General features: G+C 42.6%; 1 protein-coding gene across 3 annotated transcripts in view; it reads left to right on the top strand.

Annotated features, from left to right (window-relative positions):
* The first annotated feature begins 2,633 nt into the window (after positions 1-2,633).
* Positions 2,634-21,131, top strand: part of CEP131 (centrosomal protein 131) — a 126,579-nt gene continuing 108,081 nt past the window's right edge. For 2 of the 3 annotated variants that reach the window (XM_033961700.1, XM_033961699.1), the window contains exons 1-4: positions 2,634-2,976; positions 7,046-7,248; positions 10,759-10,853; positions 18,130-18,244. In XM_033961700.1, the coding sequence (XP_033817591.1) occupies positions 7,078-7,248; positions 10,759-10,853; positions 18,130-18,244 (381 nt within the window). In that variant the 5' untranslated portion in view covers positions 2,634-2,976; positions 7,046-7,077. The remainder of the gene's footprint in view (positions 2,977-7,045; positions 7,249-10,758; positions 10,854-18,129; positions 18,245-21,131) is intronic. The other variant, XM_033961698.1, reaches the window with a different exon arrangement.

The following is a 21,131-nucleotide window of genomic DNA, read 5'->3' as shown; positions in this document are numbered from 1 at the left end:
AAACAGCGCAAAAAGAAAACTAATTAATCCTCTCCTTTTTTATATATATATATATAATTAAGAGATCAACAACATATCCATAAAAAAAGCCCAAAGTAGAGCGAATCAAGATGGCAAAACTTTAACTTTTTTACTTTTTTTTGCTGCTCTTCAAATATGCCTAAGCGCAGAGGGAAACAGAGGGGTGGTCTTCCTGCCTCCTCTGCCACATCGCTAACGCACCAGACAGCAATTACATCGTTTGCTGTGTCAGCTGTTCAGGGTGTTCCGGCTGATCAAGAGGAATCAATCTCGATCTCGGATAGCGAAGTTTTGCTTAGCCCAGTTGGTCTGGGAGTTCCCCCACGCCCAGGGAGAATGTCGGGGATGCCGACAGCGTTGCAGGAAGCGGCGGGGACGATTACAACCCCGCCTGCACTGTTCAGCCTATCCTTGACCCTGGAGGCAGTTCCAGTCTCGCTGGTTTCTCAACATCAATCGCCAGCAACTGGGGGACTTGGAATTCAGGATGACTCGGGAAGTGGAACTTTAAATATAGATTCAATGACTGGAGTTTCCTCAACGATTCGTTTCCCTCCTGAGCCCGCTGAAAAAACCACCGGTGATAGATTTGGAAGCACTCTGGGAGGCTATCAAAAGCCTTCATAAGGTATGCGCCTATTCTATTTCAGCTTCACAAACTTCCTCACTACAGTTGAAAAACTTAGAAGGAAAAATTCAACATCAAGACCAGAGATTAGATAAAATTGAAAAACAGGTCTCTGATTTACAGAATTTTTCGTGTTAAGGACAAAGCAATGTTGGCTAGGAAGATTGAGAATCTGGAGAATGCAAATAGGAACTTAAACTTAAGACTGATTAATTTTCCAGTCTCTAGACTACAATCACCCAAGGAACTTTTTCAACAGTTTCTAACTTAAGTCTTAAAGTAGCCAGAGACATCAATAATAATAATAATAACAGTTTATATGAAGGTCTATGCGGTTTAAAAAAGATTACAAGAGGTACAAAATAAGTGAACTTAAGAGAGAAGAGAGTGAGTAATAGGTCAAGAAAACCGTTAATGAGAGAGGTGTACGGGTCAGTTGTCAAGGTACTTCAGGAATAGGTATGTTTTTAGGCGCATCCTGAATTCCTCATAAGTGGTGGGCGAAAGCAATTGTTTTAGGTCTCTGACCCATAATGCTGCTTGATGTGAGAGAAGGTGTTCGTGGTGTTTTTTTAGTTTGCAACCTCTGACTGGGGGGGAAACGAAGTTCAGTTGTGAGCTTCTCTTGTGTTTGTTGGTGAAGGTGAAAAGGTCCGTTATGTATTTAGGGGCTAGACCTTATAGTACTTTGAAGCAGAGGCAGGCGAACTTAAACTTTACGTATGCTCCTGTCGGTAGCCAGTGCAACTGCCGGTAGTAAGGTGTCACGTGATCAAATTTCTTTTAACCCGAAGATAAGTCTGACTGCTGCATTTTGCACTAGTTGCAGACGTCACATATTTTTTGGGGAAATTGCTAAATAGGCGATGTTGCAGTAGTCAAGTTGACTTAGTACGAGGGATTGTACCAGGATCTTGAATGCTGATGTATCAAAATATGACTTAACGGATCTCATTTTCTAGAGAGTGAAAAAACCCTTTCTAATTAAGGAGTCCACCTGGTCTTTCATGGTTAGGCATTGATCCAGAGTTACACCCAGTATCTTCATGGTGGACTGAATAGGGTAGCTAAGATTGTTGATGCATAGTGGGGTTTTGGTGTCACGTGGGTGAGGGGAAGCAATGAAGAATTACCCCTTTACAGAAAATATATTATTTAAATATTCCCAAGACAACAAAGCAGGACTTGGAAAATCAATTGACTGAATTAGATGTAACAGATATCCTTGACTCCTCACAATCTGAAATTTCTGTAAGGGCTACACTTCTTATGACCTTTGTTTTCTTACAAGACAAAGAAGCAGTTCTTCGTCTATTCTTTAGGACTGAGAATGTTGAATTTTATGGTTCAAAAATAGCTATATTTTCTGATGTTTCTAGGAGCCTACTTTCAGCTGCGCTTTCCATGTAAATGTTGTATTATGTATCAAGCAAATAGATATGTTTTTTATGAACCTGATCAGTTACAATTTTTCCTGGAGGGTAAAGTGGCTTCCCTAACCCCACAGATGCCTACTGATAATCACTATCCAGACTGTATAGTAATGATGCAACCGATTGATATGTTTCCTTTTTCCTTGAAATTGCTTGATTTTCTCTCCTTAATTGTGGTCTATTATTATGGTACTGTACATGAACTGAGTGTTATTATTTCCTAATTGGATATTGGTAATTTTCTTTATCAAATATATTTTCTTTTGATTTTTAAATATAGGCAACTAATAAAAATTTTAAAAAAAGCCCAAAGATGTGACGATGCATCGGTGAAGACCGGCAGCATCTCCCAGGAAAAGGGCTCGCGCTTCGGGGCTGCAGTGCGCAGGCGCCGAGAGAACACAAAAGTCTCTCTCCTAGGCTCCTCCTCCTGCTCTCGCGGGACAAGTCCAATGCAGCGGCCGAGGCAAAGAGAATGACGGCGAAGCTTTGGTCACGTGATCTCGAGCTCCCGCCCCGCCTCCTGCCTCAACCTGACCTGAGTGACAGGCGGCCTCGGCAATGAGCTGCGGAGGGGGGGGCGGGCTCTGGGCGGCGACAGCGGCTCTTGCCCCGTGTGGTGCGGCGGGCGCGAAGCCGGGGCTGGTGTCGGTGGAGGGGTCGTTCTTGCTGTAGCTGCGTCCCCAGTCGCCCCTCCCCCCTCGAGGCCGGGACTTGCGCCCGGCGCAGCCGCGTCCTCTCCTCGGGACGGTCCTTCGAGATCCCCTGAGAAGCAGCGGCCCGGCTCCCGCTCCCGGCGCGCGGCGGAGGTTCTCGAGCCCGCCTCCCTCTTCCTTGCTCCCTGGGAGCCACGAGCGTTGCTGGTAACCCAGGGCAACCGACGCCCGCGCGCAGGTAACTCGCTTCCAAGTTGCAGGGCGGGGGTTGCGCTGAGCTGAGCTGAGCTGCGCTGAGCGTTGCCCAGGCTTGACCATCGTCTTACGGATTCAAGTGGCCGGGGAAATTGGCCAATGACGTTTCTGCCACAGCTCCACACTGAGCATCTCTCAATAGACAGAAGCAGAAGAAATCTTTGGCAATTCCCCCCCCCCCTCCTTCAGGAAATTCACAGGGAAATGTTTGAAGGGTGAATGTCACTGACGCATCCCGGCTCATTTGGATGCAAAGTGGCCCTGACTTAAAATGAAGACCACTGCTCGGGGGGGGGGGGGGGGGGGGCTGTTTCGCTTTCCACTAGCATCTCTGAAACTTATTTGAAAAGGACTCCTAGTTGATCTTTGGAAAGTTACCTACTGGTAATGTGGATTGGGAAGGATGCAGAGCTCTGCCCCCCTCCCTTCTGTACCCTCCTTTGAGCCCCTTAGTCGCTGTGAAATTTCAACATTTCCCCCCCCTCCTATGTGCACACTACCCTATGCCCAGTCATGACCTTCGCTTTTGTAAAATGTCTGTGCTGTGAATCTAAATTAAACCAACCCTTAAGCTTATATACCACACCTTCTCTATAAGAATAGCGCGTGACGCGGTTTACAGAAAATTAAAGAAAAAAAAAATACGATAGGGATAATTACATTACATTAGGGATTTCTATTCCGCCATTACCTTGCAGTTCAAGGCGGATTACAAAAGAATTATCCAAGATGTATTACAACAAGAAGTTACAAAAAAAAAAATAAAAATTGGTCATTCTCAAAGAGAGTGAGAAATGGGTAAGGTTATTTGTTTGGGGTAGTTGGCTTTAGTGAGAGGTGGAGTTTGAGACTTGCGGTATTATTTCTTTTTTCAAAGTTTTCTTGAAGAGTATGGTCTTTATTTCTTTTCTAAAAGTCTTGTAGTCGAGGGATGCCATCAGTAGATTGGCGATTTGGTTGTCTAGTTTGGCTGCTTGAGTGGCCAGGAGGCCATCATATAGTTTTTTCCATTTGACCTCCTTAATTGGGGGGTATGAGAATGGGGTGTGAGTTTTCCTATGTCTGGCTGCGGTGTTGTGGATGAGGCGGTTATTCAGGTAGTTTGGACTGTCTCCGTATAAAGTCTTAAATAGTAGACAGTAGAATTTAAATTGTATTCTTGCTGGGAACGGAAGCCAATGCGATTGGAGATATGCTTCTGTAATGTGGTCATGTTTCTTTAATGAGTAGATGAGTCTTAGTGCTGTGTTTTGGATAGTTTGTAGTTGTTTTGTTATGGTTGTAGGGCATGGGAGGTAGAGGATATTACAGTAGTCAAGTAGGCCTAGTTTTAAGGACTGAACTATGAGCTGGAATTGAGTTTTCTCGAAGAATTTCCGAACTTGTCTTAAGTTTCTCATGACTAAGAATGACTTTTGTATTGTTTTATTGATTTGCGATTGCATAGTGCAGCATTTGTCGATAGTTATTCCTAGCAGTTTTAGGGTGGTTTGTATGGGGTAGTTGATTGCATTGATTTCAATGTTGGTTATGGTTGGTATTTTGTTGTTTTCTAGGAGGATGAATTTCATTTTATCTAGGTTCAATTTCAGTTTGTGATCTTTCATCCAGGTTGCTATTGATTTTAGTGTTTGGTATATTGTGTTCGTCATGGAGAGTTCAGGTTGATCGAAGGGTATGAGAATGGTAATGTCATTGGCATAGCTGTAGGAGGTTATGCCTTATTTGATAATATAGAAGGAAACAAAGATCACAAGTTTTCAGATGTTTACAGAAAAATTGGAGCGAGCCCAGATCACACAACTGGACAGGAAAATTATTCCAGAGCTCAGTAATTTTGAAAAGAGACTTCCCTAGTTTTCCAGTAAAGATGATGCTTTTTAGCATAGGAAAGGATAATTTAAGTTTTTGAGTAGGTCTGGTAGTCTGAGATCTTGTAGAATTCTAAAATGAAGGAAGGAAGGAAGGAAAAATGCTGTACAAGATCTTACATGTAAAAAAAACCACATTTGAAATAGACTAGAAATAATTGGAAACCAGTGAAGTTTTAGCAAAAGCGGAGAAACATGATCAAATTTATTTTTTGCAAAGATCAGCCTAGCCACAGTATTCTGGATCGACTGAAAAGTCTTTGTAGACTTTTCTTAGTCAGGCTTAAGAAGACCACATTCCAAGAATCCAACCTCGAAAGAATAATTGATTGTACAAGAACAGAAAAATGTTGTTGATGGAAGCAGGATCTCACTTTCCTCAACATATGGAGACTAAAAAAAACATTTTTTTCACTATTGAATTAATATGGTCATTGAAAGAAAGTGTTAAGTCTGAAATGACACCCGGGACTTTACTTGAGAATTCAATCAGTAGTGAAGATCCTGAACAGGCAGTAGAATAAACAAAGGTCGCTGATCTAATTTTGGGCCTAGCCAGAGTAATTTTGTTTTAGGCTCGTTCAATTTCATTTGTACAACTTCGGGGAGGATGGGCTAGAAATAGAATAAAATAAATAAATAAATCCAGGGTAGGATAATAAGTAGATCTAAGACTATGCTTACCAGACTTACCTGAGCCCTTCCCTGCAGCAACTCCAGTGCAGAGATTGCCATCACTTAGCTGCCCCTCACTCTCTTTCCGCAGTTCCCCCTACTAAAACTCGCCACCACTCAGCTCCTTCGGCACACTTCACTCCCTTCCTTGCCACTCCCTCTACTATTCCAATGCAGAGAATTGGCTTCACCTTGACCCCCTACACACACTCACACAACCCACCCAAACAACTCTGCCAGCACAGCTCATTCTTGCCCTGTTATCTTGTTTATGTTCAGTAGAGATACAACTTTGCTATTGTGGTTCAGTTCTGCTCTGCAGCATTGCGCAGTACTCTTATCATTGTCCCTTTTTGAGAAGAGGCTACTTTGTGTTATTTTTCTTTGTTTTGTTAGATGCCTAGATTTGAGAGTGAGCAGATTATCATTTTTTAAAATAAATACATAAAAACAGACTCGGGTGTGCAGGAATAGCCTAACAGAGCAGTGGGCTGACAGCCAGGGTTCAAATGCCATTCATCTTGAGCAAATCTCTTAACCCTTCATCTGACTTGCATACATACGGTAAGACTGTAAGATGATCAACTGGACTCAAACAAGGCAAACAGCTAAATCCAAATTCGTCATTCGCAGCTAGTCCAGGGTTTCTCAGCCTAGACTTTGGGGAATCCCAAGCCAGTCTGGTTTTCAGGACTGGCTTACTTATGCTAATTGTTCTTGAATGTCGGGTGGATCTGTATGGACTGTTGATTTGTTACCTGATCTTTTGTTTGATTGGTCTGTTCTTTCCTATATTTAATTGGCATTATTTTCAAATTTTATTAATTTTAGTTGGTATTTTATTGTGAGCCTCTATGGCCTGTTCTTCAGAAATGGTGGGATACAGGTAGTCCCCGAGTCACAGATGCCTGACTTAAGCACGACTTGTACTTAAAACGCAGTTGCGGCTTCATTTGATTTCACTGAGCAGTATTTCCTAGACTCATACAATTCTGCTGCAGATTCAGGAATGATGCACAACCACATTTAAGAACAATCTGTGGTTGTGCATTCTGTACCTTAGAGGGAACACTGGGGGACAGTTGGCCCTTTTGTCAGCTGAGAGCAGAGGGAAGCAGCAAGAATCTTAAAATCTACACGTTCTGAGTTACTTCACAACTTTATAAACGTAACTCGTTCTTAACCCGGGGACTGCCTGTAAACATATCCACATGCATGAGAGAAATTTGCATGCATTGCCTCTGTTGTATTCATATATATTGTGCATATTCATAAAAACTTGATGGTAAATAAAGGCCAAATGGCCCATTCAGTCTGCTCAGCTGTAGCATCCACTACAGATATCTTGAAAACCAGACTGATGAGAAATCCTAGCCTGGTCTCAGGATGCTGCATCCAGTAATGAATGCATTGCACTTATCTGGTTGTCAGAAAAATTTGAAGCTTTTGTTGTGGAGGGTTTTTCTCCATTATGTCATTCTCTTATTTCTTCTTCCCTCACTGTAGCTCAGCTTCCTTCTCACACTACCTCCATCCAGATGCAGAGCTTCCGCAGCAGCTCCTCCCAAGCTACTGGTGATGGGTTAGATCTAAGTCTAACTGGCTCCCAGCTATCCGTAAGCCGGCGCCCAGGTAGTGCCTCTCCTGCCAAGCATATAACACGCTCCTTCTCAGTAGCCACAGAAGTTAAAGCCAAGAGAAATGCTCTAGTAAGTGCAGCATGTCTGATCTGGGTTTTTTTTGTCACAGTAGAAAGATCTGGGATGTCAGATATCCACCTCCTGTAGTCCTCTAAGATGATTAAGTGTCTTATCTTACACTAAGCTTTTGACTTTGTTAATATGCTGGGGAACAGAAACTGTGTATTCTAGTGCAATGTGTCTGATACCGTTTCCCTGAAAATAAGACCTATCCCGAAAATAAGCCCTAGTTAAGATTGACCCCCCCCAAAGCCTCATGGTGGGAGATTTGGTGGGGTTCTGCTGCACAGGGGGATGGGAGGGAGGGATAAAAAGATGCACATGGAGGGTGGGGGGAGAAAGGAAAGAGGAAGAAATGAGGTGGAGGAGAGGAAGACATCCTCCTAAAATAAGTCCTAATGTGTTTTTTTGGACCCAAAATTAATATAAGGCACTGTCTTATTTTTGGGGAAACACGGTATGTGATTTTCTGAATGCTAACTTCGCTGATTAGAAAATTATGGTCCCCTTTTACAAACATATTATTTCAAAAGAAAGACCTTAGACTAACATATTAGATTATAGAAGTTCATAGACCTTAGTGGTATAACTGTGTGAAAATCAAGTTTCAGTACACACAGTGTTTTATACACCAAGATTCGTTATCGGTCCAAAGGATTTTTCAAAGTGCTTAAAGTGCAATCTTTATAAATAATTTTAGTAAGTAAAAGTATTCGTCTTTTATCAAGCTGCGATAGGGGTTTAACGTAGCCGGCCGTGGGGGTTAGCACGTGATGAAATGTCCGACGCGCTAACCCCACTAACACGGCTTGATAAAAGGACTCCTTAATGTGCAAAAAACACGACTTGGAGGTATGTACTCCGACATAGAGCTATGTTTCGCCAAATGGCGGGAGACATCTCTCCAGCCATCTGGCGAAACATAGCTCTATGTCGGAGTACATACCTCCAAGTCGCGTTTTTTTGCACATTAAGATGAGTACTTTTACATTCTAAAATTATTTGTAAAGATTGCACTTTAAGCACTTTGAAAAATCCTTTGGACCGATGACGATTCTTGGTGTAGAATACACTGTGTGTATTGAAACTTGATTTTCACACAGTTACTCCACTGAGGTCTATGAACTTCTGTAATTAATATGTTAGTCTAAGGTCTTTCTTTTGAAATACTATGATTGCTTATTGACCTTAGTAAAGATTCTATTACCCTATTTACCCCTGTTAGGCTTTTTTTTTATTGCCGGCCATGGCGGTTATTAGCTCTGACGCTCACAGAACTCCTACGAGCATTGCAGCTAATACTGCTGAGGCCGGTGATAAAAAAGCCTAACACGGCTTTGTAAAAAAAGAGGGGGAGGGTATAATAGCAGTGATTATTAAACTGAAAAAGAAAAGCTGTCCAATTTCACACATTCACTTGCCAAAAGCACTTATGAAATATTCATCTGTCAAACTTTGGGAAAATATATTTTTGGGGGGAGGGACTGGCAGTGTGCTCTCTCTTCCCCCCCTTTGGACTTTTAGTCTCAGTCACAACTGATTTGCAATTATAAGGAATACTTTATTTTATTTTAATCATCCCATTTCAGCTCACCTAGCCCAGTCATTCCATACACCAGGCATTGTGCTGGAGTGTCAGTTGCAAATTGTAAAATGCCCTCTAGGGGTCAGCATTCTACAATGAGTTTGACTCTTCCACGAGGTGAACATTGATCCTTGCTAGTATCCCTAGCCCAAGAAGCTGAAGACCTGACTGAAACGTGATCTAAGTTCTATGCATATGCAGGGCATCCTAATTTTAATTCAGTATTTATAAGCCACACCTTTTTTTGGGGGGGGGGCAGGGGCAGATAAGGAATCTCACATTATTTCCAATGTGCCAAGATCTAAGTACCTAATATATCGTATTTCATTTCCTGACTAAATTTGGGTTGTTACTGTGTCAGAGATGAAAATCTCCATTTGGCTGAAATGGAGACACTCTCCTACAAAGCTTCCACCTAGGCAAAGTGAATCCCTTGTGGTTTGAGAATTCTGGGGTGAATACTAACTAGATGGTGATGAAATCATACATTGGCAGGACCCAGGATTATCTTCAGATGGTTTCCCTGCTAGTGTCTAGTTAAAAGAATGAAGTATTTAGCAATTGGGCATTATAATTTGGAATATGGATCTTTAATAGAGGACTGGCATTTCTGGTGAAAATCCATAGAATACAGTATATTGTTTTTAAAAAAATGAGCACCATCTAATCTCATTAAACAGGAACCTGGTCTCAACAAAAATTCAGGATCTCATATATCATGCGTGCATTTCATACATGGCGAAAAGGACAAGCCCTTATATTCCAGCATGTAATCTGTGATCTCAGAGGATGACTTCTGTAACATATTCTGTCATTCAAAAGAGGATAGTTTGTAATGGGTGAAAAATTGCAGCTTTAATTTTTTTTGTTTGGACCAACTTCTTTTTGATGTGAGGATGCATAAGCATGGTTTACATTATCACAAGCATTTAGCTTAATAGAAAGGGCAAAGGAATGGTTCAATTAGGTTTTTAATATTTCTGAGTTGCTACCCTCAGATAAAGTTACTTTGCAAAGAAAGCAAGAATTCTGAAGGGGAGGGGGAGTAATTTGTGTTCTTGTAGGATCCTGCAGTTTTACGTAGTAATATAATAAATGACCTGAATGGTCCATCCAGTCTGTCCTGTGATCCCATGCATTACAATCTCATGCTTAAAATAAACTGTCTTTTTTTTCTTTGTTATTTCTGGGCCATAGACCTTAGCAATCCACCTGGTACTTTCCTTGGGTTCCAACGAGTGGCGTTGCCATTGAAGCTCACTCCAAACCATCTCCTTTCAGGGATTCAGACCGTGAAAGTTGACCCATTCATATTCTAATTAGCGATCCTCTGTGTTCATCCCACCTTTTTTGAATTCCATCACAGTTTTCCTCCCTCAGTTGTTTTGATGCATTATTGCACATGACTTCAAATATGATATTGGTGTGAGGTATTTATTGTGTGTATTGTACCAATTGCATGTTTTGTGAGTTCACCACAGAAGTGATAGGTAAATAGGGTACTGTAGACACACAAACGGGTTGAATTATCTCTAGTATGAAGTTTTTGAGGGCAGTTTTGATTTGTCAAGGCTTTAATTGTTGTTCATGCTCTTTTTTTTTTTTTATATCAAGGTATGAGAGAAACTCATTATTAGTATATGTCTTGTCCCAAGTAAATGACTGAAAATCAATCCTTCCTCTCAAAGTGTCTGTGTACCGTCATATTAACAAGTCTTAGGTCTGCTTTTCAGAGCTCTGTTTGTCCATGGTGCTGTGTGAAAAATTAAGAATCCATTTTTTGGTTGATGGAAAATTGGTGGCATTGGTATCTTGTCTTTAATGTAGCCCATAAGAGCTGCGCCCGACGTAGTCCTGTTCAACAGTCAGTTCAGCAGTCTTCAGTTTTAAAAAGGATCCTGGATGAATTTTTTTCTTTTGTTCTTTCTGTTCAGGCACATGCAGGACTGGACAGCTCCCAAGCCATTAACAACCTACGGAGATCCAACAGCACAACCCAAGTTAACCAGAGAATAAGCAGCAGCATTAGGTAATAGGGACATTGGATGGTGGGAAATTAAATAGTGATGTGTGACGAGTCACGGTCATTAAAGGGTGACACCTAATGGCTGGATTTGGGACCTGTGATCACATGATTTCAGAAGGCGCTAGGGTAATTGGCCCAGGACCATCACTGCAGTGACCAAATTAGATTGAATGGGTGGGGGAATCTCTACTTAGCTGCAAACGGAGGCTGATGGTGAAAGAGCCAAACCCTGGTTGAGATAGGCCAGAGGAGCAACAGGAGAAAAGGAACAATTGCAGAAAGCACTGCATGAAATCTCTGTGTGTATTTTTTTTCTAGCAGTCAGTGGTTCAGGATGAAGCAAGTCGGTCTTTTTTCTATTCCATAGCATATTATATCTAATTGGTGTGTAATGGCAGGCCACCACAGGCAGCTTGGATTCATTTTAAATATACATATTTTGTATTTTGGATAGTGTGGAACTCTGGATGTGAATGAAGTCTAGCCCAGTCTTTAAATACGAATTAGGGACAAAACCCGAATTTCAAGTCCATTCCAAGAACATTTATTTATTTAAAAATGTATACACCGCATATTAACTGCGTTTTACAAAATTACATGCATACATATTTAAGAAATGCGAAACATGTTTCAAGAAGACAAACACAAGAAGACATTAACTAACGGTATCATTATTAAAATCTTCTTTTAAATTCATTCAACAAGATGGAAACACAAGAACTTATAAAATCATTTACAGGACAGGAAGGCATTAGCACAGGAAAGCATTGACAAATCATTGCATTCTCAACATTTCTTAAAGTTCAATCTCCCATCACAGAATACCAGGAAGCGCATTCCAAAGCTTGACGCCAGCCACAGACAGCATTGTTGCCCCAATCTAAATTCAGTTTCATACTATTTTCAGATCTCAAACATTTTCTGGGTTGATAGATTTCAAAAAACCCCTTTAGTACCATTGGAGAAACGTGATATCAAATTTGCTGTATGATTGAAAGAATCTTAAACTGGACTCTCTGCTGCATAGGTAACCAATGCAATTGTTTCAACAGTGGGGTTATATGAGTCATTCTTGAAACCCCAGTAATCAATCTTGCAGCAGAGTTAATTAACATCTGCAGTGCCCTCATCTTCACTTTAGTAACTCCCAAATAAAGAGAATTGCAGTAGTCCACTCTACTTAGTATTAATGCTTGCACCACACTACGGAAATCATATGCTGCTAACATAGGTTTTAATCTATATAATAATTGCAATTGCATATAACCCATCCAAATCGTTTTCAATATTTGTTTTTCCATGGTCAAACAGCTATCCATACATACTCCCAATACCGTCATCTCTTTTTTGATTAAGTTTCTCACCCGTCACATCAACACTTTCTTTTTTTTTAATTATTATTATTTATTTATATTTTCATAAACATATAACCAAGCATTTAATATCTTGTACAGAAAGTTAGATTAAGATAAAATAAAATCCAATTGAAATAGGAAATTTAAATTAGAACATATCTTAATCTAGCTCAAGTCCTCAATAAGTGTTGGGATCCAAGATGAAATCTGAGTGATCAAAGGACAAAAGAATTTAAAAATAGTAAAGAAAGCTGTAGACTGTAGGTGATTAAGAGTCATTTCTATTCTTTAGAAGATGTTGTATTATCTTCTTTTCCAAGACGTTTAAGAGATATAAAGCTAGACAACTGAATTGGTTCCAGAAAAACATATTTAACTGATTAATATCTTATAATGCACTTGCACGGAAACCTAAGATAAAAGATTCCACCAATTGAGGTCACAGCTGGTCCTAATAGCAAAAACTGTTGCCTCTTTTTTTTGTGTTTCCTTGGAAACATCAGGAAAAATTTGGATCTTTTGTCCCAAAAATTCTTTAGATCTGTTCTTAAAGTACATTCTCATGATCCATTCTTTATCGGGCAAAAGCGCCATTGTTAATATAAGTGTTGCCAGGATAGCTGCACTTCCATCCAAGGTTTCCAGTAAATTAGTAACATCCAATGGAGTATCTTGTTGATTTTTAATCTCGACTTGTTGTCCTTGTTTCTGTGGAATATAGAATGCTCTAACAAAAGGAGGAATAGATTGCTCAGGTACTTTTAATAATTCTATAAAATATCGCTTCAACATATAAATAGGAGTTAGCAAAGTTAATTTTGGGAAGTTCAGCAGACATAGATTATTTGCTCGACTTTGATTTTCCAGAATTTTTACTTTTCTTCTTAAATTGGAATTATCAACTATTAATGCTTCCTGAATTTTCTTTATAGAAATTACATTTGTTGTTATTTTCTTGGGCCCCTACCGATGTATCATATGATGCACTGGGGAGGTGAAAGCCAGCCATTTTGGACAGGTGGGCCTCAGTGACGGAGCATCCCTCCTGCTCCCAACTTCCTTGAATTGTAGAGGGGGTTTAGAGGCTGAGGTGGGTTTAGGGGGGCCTCCAGTGGCAGGAGGGTGTAGGCATCCCTCCTGCCTTTTTATTGGGGGGAGTGGGAGGGTGCCTGGTGTGGGGGTGGGCCTTTGGTGGCTAATTTGTATGGAGAATGGGTGATCGAGGAGAAAAACATGCAGTGAGCCATTTTGTGCATTGGGTCGGCAAATTCAGTTGTCACTAAAGCTGTCAAAATAGCTTTAGTGATGATTTTTGGCTTTAGTGCATCTGGGCCTCAGGGCTAGATTCATAAAAAAATAACGGGCTGCTGTTGCAGCCATTATAGTAGTGATTTTAAAAAAGCAAGTCATTATCCAATAAATGCTCATGCAAATTAGGTTGGCAGAAAGTAGCGAAGACTTGCAAAATTTGCATGTGCCCAACAGCGGAAGAGATGCCCAATCTCTCCTGCCGCCAACCAACACACCTCCTCAGCAGCAAGAGAGATGCCCATGCTCTCCCACAGGCATGCAAATCCCTCCCTCACATGCCTCTGATGACCTCCCCCCTCTCCCCCCTACCTTTCTTTAGATGGCTGGCCAGAGGGAGGCCTATTCCCTTCGGCCACCTGGCCTGCCTCTTCAAAATGGCGTGCCTACCCCTTCCCGGTGCATCTTAGGATGTACCAAGGAGGGACCTGAGGCTCTGATTGTCCCAGGTTGTTTAAGGCCCCCTCCGATGGGAGTAGCCTTAACCTTGCCCAATCACAGCCTCAAGCCCCTCCCCGAATGTACCTTTGGGAGGGGTCTTATGCATCTGGGCCAGTCAGAGCCTCAGGCTCCACTCTGGTGCATTTCAGGATGCACCGGGGAGGGGAAGGCCTGCCATTTTGAAGAGGTGTCCAACTGGCCAGAGGAAGTAAGCATCCCTCTGACCAGCTATCTAAAGTAAAGTAAGAGGGAGAGGGTGGGGGGTCGTCAGAGACATGGGGGGAAGGGGGGTTCATGGCTGCGGGAGAGCATTGGCATCTCTCCTGCTGCCGAGGGGGGTTGGGGTGTGTGTGTGTTGGTTGGCAGTAGGAGAGATTGGACATCTCTCCTGCTGCTGGGGGAATGTGTTGGTTGGCGGCGGGAGAGATTGGGCATCTCTCCTACTGTCAGGGGTGTGTGTTGGTTGGGTGGGAGAGATTGGACATCTCTCCGACTGCTGGGGGAGGTATATTGGGTTGGCAGCGGGAGAGATTGGGCACCTCTCCAGCTCAAGAAGCGTGCTTTTACCATTCCCAGTAACCCCCCCCCCAAAACAAAACCCTACAATTTATGAGAGCATGTAACTTTTTTTTTTTTCCCCCATTAGCCACAGTGAAAACACACGTCCCAAGATACACTTTTAACAGTATACTGGCACCCCTGAACCTGTTGCTGAATTTTGTCACCAAAAGCCAACGCTGCTCTTGGAGAATGGCTTGGAAAATTTTAAGAATCCACCAGTTTACTCCTTTCAATATTACATAAAAAATAATTTTGCTTTGTTTTAAAACGCGACAGTCAAACTTACCAGCATTCCTTGATCAACACCTCTTAGGACTTTACGATCTACAGACCAAAATTTGCTCATTATCCCCTCCTTAAAAATAATTAGTACTTGAAGAAACGAAATCTTTACAATTTACGCTCCACAGCTATGGAACACACTACCCTCCTATCTCAGAGGAGAACAAAATCTTGATCGCTTCAAGAGCTCCTTGAAGTCCTTTTTATATAGAGATGCTTTTCAAAATGAAATATTAAATGCATAATGTTTCTTCCTAAAGACACACGAATCTCAGGAGGCTCCAGACACTTCCCCTACTAGCCCAATTTGTGCTTCCTTTGTTTCTTTCCTATAATTATTGTAATTCTAGCCCTGCCCCTTTTGTATCATGTTGGTCCTTATTTGGTTTGGTATATGTAAATATTGTAACCCTATTTTTAAATTGTACATCGCTTAGAAGTTCTATAAGCGATACAATCCAATTTTAAATAAGTCTGAAGCCCTTTTGCATGGCAATGTTGGGGACTCCTAGAAAGCTCGTTAAAGACCGCAGTAAATCATTTTGTTAATCCTCTGATAAAATGCATGCAGGCTTAACCTTGTGGAACCAGTTTAGCGACCACGTTAAAGGCAACCTTAAGTTTTGAGAATCTGGCTTTCAGAGTTTCCCCAATGCTTTTAATGTCTTATCAGTTCTGTTCTGGGGACTGGTGTTAATCTAAGTTTTTTAAGTAATTAGAAGTTTAGAATCCCAGTTAAGCCCAGCAGGGCGCCCTTCTTTCACAGAAGAGCATCCCTCCCTCTTGTTTCAATCCCCTTCCCTCGCATCCCTCCCTCTTATGATTTTTTTTTTCTCGATATACTTAGAGCTAGATTCACAAAACAAATCGATCGTGTACCGAACAGTTTGCGACCAGATTTCACTAACCTCTCCAGCGATCCGCTTCAAATCCGTGCATGCAAATGAGGGGAAACGCTTGCAAAGTAGGCAGGGATGCAATTCACCAAACAAATTTGGGACACCGGTTGGGACTGGCCGATCAAGAATAGAAGCGACTGCTGGGGACCAGTCGCACACGTCTCTGCCGACTCTCCTACTCCATTGCTCTGCTCTCTGCCCCAATCTTTTGCTGTGTAGGAAGAAAGATTTGTAGCACCGGGGGAATAAACACTTCAACCTCCTCGTGCGGCTCCTGTCCCTGCTCTGTTCTGTGTCCCGATCTTCCAGCCCTGCTTTCTGCTCCGAGCTCCTACTCTCTTGTCACCTTCCCTGTAGTGCAAGCCCATGGGTTTAAAGCAGGGGTGCCCAACGCGTCGATCGCGATCGACAGGTCGCTCGCTCAGGCGACCCCAGTCGATCGCAGAACGGGTTCCCTTCTTCCCTTCTCTTTTTTCCCCTCCTGACTGGCCCGCTCCTGAATTCTGCTGCTGCCTCCGCTGCTCAACATTTAAAAAAAAAAAAACAAAAAAAGGCTTGGAGAACTTATGCTCCGGGGGCTAACATGTGCTTGTACCGGCTTCCCTCTGAAACCGGAAGTTATGTCCGGGGAGGGGGAGGGGGTAAGAAGGGAAGCCGGCACGCACATGTTAGAGCCCTGTTCGCGGGCTAAAGCGGGAGACAGGTCAGTGAAGCTTGCGATTTGCTCTTCTTGCTGCCAAGTCCTGCCTACTTTCTGTTTCCTCAAAGGCAGGACCCGGCAGCATTTTTCCCAAAATGTCGATCTTGGGCCGATCAGCCTTCCTCTTCCCGACCTCAATTGTGCCGTCGGAGAGGAAGTTCTGGCCAGCGGAACTTCCTCTCCGACGGCAAAATTGACGTCGGGGAGAGGAATGCTGGTGGGCCCGAAGCAAGGAGAGCTTGGCCGGCGGCGGGCGGCCTGTTATCCGATGGCAGCGGCAGAAGCAGTGGCTTGTGGGTGGGCAGGGAGGGAGAAAGAGGGCAGGCAGGGAGACAGAAGGAAAGAAGAGAAACAGAAAAAAAGAATGGGGGCATGAAGAGAGAAAGAAAGAGAGGGCAAGGAGAGAAGAAGAAAACGTTGGGGGGAGGGGGAATGAGGTCAGGAGGAGAGGAAGCATAAAGGCTAAAAGAAGGGAAGAAAGATTGGATGCACAGTCAGAAGAAGAAAGTGCAACCAGAGACTCATGAAATCACCAGACAAGGTAGGAAAAATGATTTTATTTTAAATTTAGTGATCAAAATGTGTCTGAATTTATATCTGCTCTCTATATTTTACAATATGGTCCCCTTTTACTAAACCGCTATAGAGGTTTTTAGCGCAGGGAGCCTATGAGCGTCGAGCGCAGCACTGGGCATTCAGCGCAGCTCCCTGCGCTAAAAACTGCTATCATTGTTTAGTAAAAAGGGAGGGGGTGGGTATTTGTCTATTTTTGTATGGTTGTTACTGAGGTGACAGTGCATAGAGTCATCTCCTTTGACCTCTTTGAAAAAACCCCAGAATAGGAATGATAATTAACAATTGTATGCGTACAGTGTGCGTTGTGTTTTTTTTTTAAATTTTATTGTTGGTAGATCATTTTGACTTGGTCATTTTAAAAGTAGCTCGCAAGCCCAAAAAGTGTGGGCACCCCTGGTTTAAAGCATGCAGCCTCGCTTTAAACCCGCGGGCTCACACTGCAGGGAAGACGGCAGAGAGCAGGAGAGTCTGGGCGGCAAGAGCAGGGCTTGGCTGGAAAGGGAGAGCAGGAGAGTCGGTGCGCATAAAAAAAAACAAAACAAAAACCAGCAATTAAAAAAACCCAAAAAACCTGGACACAAAACACATGCATAGACCATCTGCAGGGAAAGCAGATGGTCTGCGCATATGTGAGGATCGCACACCAGCGATCCTTGCTGGCAGATGGGGGCGTTCCATCTGCATATTGGAGTTTCAAAAATCCATTGGACCTGCTCGAATCGAACACGGAGCGGTCCCGATCGGGCAGGTTCGTGATTCTAGCCCTTAATCTCTTACCATTTCCCGCCTCTTCCTTTTTATTCTTTTTTAATAACATTTGAGAATTGTAAACCGTTTAGATCAGTGATTCCCAACCCTGTCCTGGAGGAACACCAGGCCAATCGGGTTTTCAGGCTAGCCCTAATGAATATGCATGAGAGAGATTTGCATATGATGGAAGTGATAGGCATGCAAATTTGCTTCATGCATATTCATTAGGGCTAGCCTGAAAACCCAATTGGCCTGGTGTTCCTCCAGGACAGGGTTGGGAACCCCTGGTTTAGATATATATTGGATAAACGGTATATCAAAGATTAAATAAACTTGGAAACTTCCCTGTTATCCAGTTCTTTAAGCTTATTAAAGTTTTTTGTCGTTGTTCTTTGGTTGGAGTTTAGTGATGATCAGCCTGGGGATTTCTTAGCCCTCTTTGACAGCAGCTCTGATGGGAGAAGAAAACTTGCCAGCCTGAGTAAAACCTCCCCGGAAAAGGGAACCACATGGAATATCTTGGTAAGGTGACTACATGGAGCAGTTTATTTGTAAATCTGGAGATGTTTAACCAAATAGAACTGTGCTCAATGAGGAAAGAAGTTGTTCTTGTACATTAAACTCTGGGATCTTCACCAGCGGGGTTGTGTATCCTTTCTAGTTCTGAGCTGCAAAACAAGCCCCTCCCTAGGTATATCCATCCTGTCACGTGTCTTAGAATGCCAGTCAGTTCCTGCAGCTCTGACTGCTGGTTTGTCTTTTCTGCTCGTGCTTCATTTTACATTTCTAGTTCTTTTAATTCGTCTTTTGTCCCAGGTTTTGCCCTTGTGCTGTGAATTCACCCTTCGGGGACATCCTTTGGTGAGAGATCACAGACTTTGGTATTTACATCATCTGTTTCTGGGGGGGGGGCACTGTTAGCAGACCTGCAGTAAACTCCTCAGATAGCCTGCAGGTCAGATCGGGAGCCACCTCGCCCTGGGTTCGTCCGCAATAGGGTAGAGCGCAGGCTGGTGCAGTTCCGTAGAGGTATGCCGGAATCGGAACCGGACTGCATGTCTTCCCTAATTTTCCTGTGAGGTCCTGAGAGTCCCTATCAGAGTGACTGGGAAGGTGAGGCGGTCAGAAGATCTGAAACCAGTTTTTCTTTAGCACTCTCCAGACCAGTAAAGGTTAATCTTTAGGAGTGGGTATATATCCCAGTCATGACCAGCAGGTGGAGATTGAAACAAAACTGTGGAATAGTACATTAGGGATACCTTCCCCTATTCCTATCATGCTCTGGTCGGAGTCGCATCTTCAGGACATCTCAGCATCTCACTTAGCCGAAGTAGAGAATGTTCAGACGGACTTCCTCAGTCGTCACATCTTAGATCCCGGAGAGTGGTTTCTCAGTCCCGTGGCCTTTAAGTTGATAGTGCAGGCTTGGAGTCAGTCCCTGATGGACCTGATGACCACGAGTGGCAACGCCAAACTGCCCCGCTTTTTCAGTCATTGCAGGAACGGTCAGACCAAGGGTCTGGATGCTCTGGTTCAACCATGGCCAACAGAGGGGTTCACCGATCTTTAGTTTTGAATAGAAAGTAAGAATGGCATATAGGGGAGTGCTTTAGCAGTACAGCATAGTTCTTGGTAAACAGCACCCCCCGGCCAGTCTGATGGTATCGTCCTAGAGATGTCACGGACAGCTGACCGATCCTCCTCAAATGGGTGCGAACTGCGCTGCATGGAAATGCAGGCGTAGCTTCGGGGGAGAATGTCTCATTCTTTGGCTAAGAGCACCAGTACTGCGGCACGCAGATTGGCTTTCGCCGCCGGGTGCCCATTTCCTGTCTGCAAGTGTCAGATAATGTGTCAGGCTTTTCTGGTTGAAAAAGGCTGTGCCTGCTTCTTCCACATTGAATCCATAGTCTGTTATTGAGACAGATGGGTGAAACAACCGCTTGCCCTGGATCAGTAGCTTGGCATGTTGCTAGTATTGGGGTTTTGTAACCTGTAACCTAGATTGGCCACCATGAAGACGGGCTACTGGGCTAGAAAGACTATTGGTCTGACCCAGTAAGGCTATTCTTATGGAGTCTTGATAGCTAGAGAACTGGGGTGCTGAGGATGGAGGTGAGGAAATGGGAGACCGGTGAATGGGGAAGGAGAATAGTAGATAGAGAATCGAACCTGAAGGGATGATGAAGAGGCCAAGCCTCGGGTTGGGGGGGGGATGGGGGCGGAGAGAAGAAAGTCAGGAGAATATTCTTTTTGTTTTTTTAATGGAGGAGGGGAGTGCCAGGACTGCAAAATGTGTAAAGAATTTTTACATCTTTGAATAACAACTTTTGTATTGCACTGAAAATGTATTAATTAGCTAGAGACATAGGTTATATGTTTTAACAGAACTTTCTGTTCTGCCCTTAATATAAACCTCAGAGTGATTCATAATCATTTAGTAAAATATTTGCAGAAGAAAACGGAGGAGTTGGGTGCAGTCTGGTGAATTCAGTCTAAGTTGTTTGTTCCCAAAGACTAGGGTAGAGTAATAGACCTTTAGACCCAATTTGAACTTATCAATAGAATCTCCAATAAAATCTTTAATTTGAAGGAGTGGAGTCAAAGTGTAGAAAGCTGAGTTGCAAGTTATTTCATGACAAACTCCAGCTGGTGAGGGCACAAATAATAAATCATTGTGAGTGTTCAACCGAGCCTGGGTATGAGGAATGGGACCATTAAAAAAAAGGCTCAAGACCAGAAGTAGCACTCTAAAGGCAGCCACCAACTAATGGGCAGCTTTTTAAAGGAATGATTAAGAAATAAATGGCTTTATTCTGAACAAGCTCAAGTCATCCGATTTTATTGTAAAAGAAATTACCATAATCCGGACGATTGGTTACCATTGAGTGGAGTAAAATAGCGTTATCCTGATACAGGACATAAAAACAGGACTTGGCCAAAGCAGCTTCTCACAAGTCAGAGGTTGATGGAGAACTATTTAAAGAACACTCTAAATTCTATAAATTAAAAATAAATCTTGCAAAAACAAAATTTTACTCAGGATTAATTCAGAAAGCCACAAATTCCTCCATCCTTTATCGTATACTAAATTCAATTACTCATTTTAATCAACGTAAAAAACAAGATACTGAAATTAAACTCACTTCTCAAGAACTTGCTACTTATTTCATCGAAAAAATTGACAATATCAGATCTACATTCACTATAAATTCATTAGCTAAATCTGATCAAGTACAAATTGAGCTTAGCTCATTTTCTTCAAAATATTCTTTGTTTAATATTCCTACTTTAGCAGAGATTGAAGCTACTTTAAAAACTATTAATTTAAAAGGTTCCCAAACTGACTCTATTCCTCCCTTCCTCCTTAAGCGATTCTTTAAGATTTTCGGACCAGCAATTCTTACCC

The sequence above is a fragment of the Geotrypetes seraphini genome, chromosome 10 (genome assembly GCF_902459505.1).
Source record: "Geotrypetes seraphini chromosome 10, aGeoSer1.1, whole genome shotgun sequence".
Lineage (NCBI taxonomy): Eukaryota > Metazoa > Chordata > Amphibia > Gymnophiona > Dermophiidae > Geotrypetes > Geotrypetes seraphini.
Note: the sequence above shows the minus strand (reverse complement) of the source record. Positions and strands in the feature narration are given on the sequence as shown.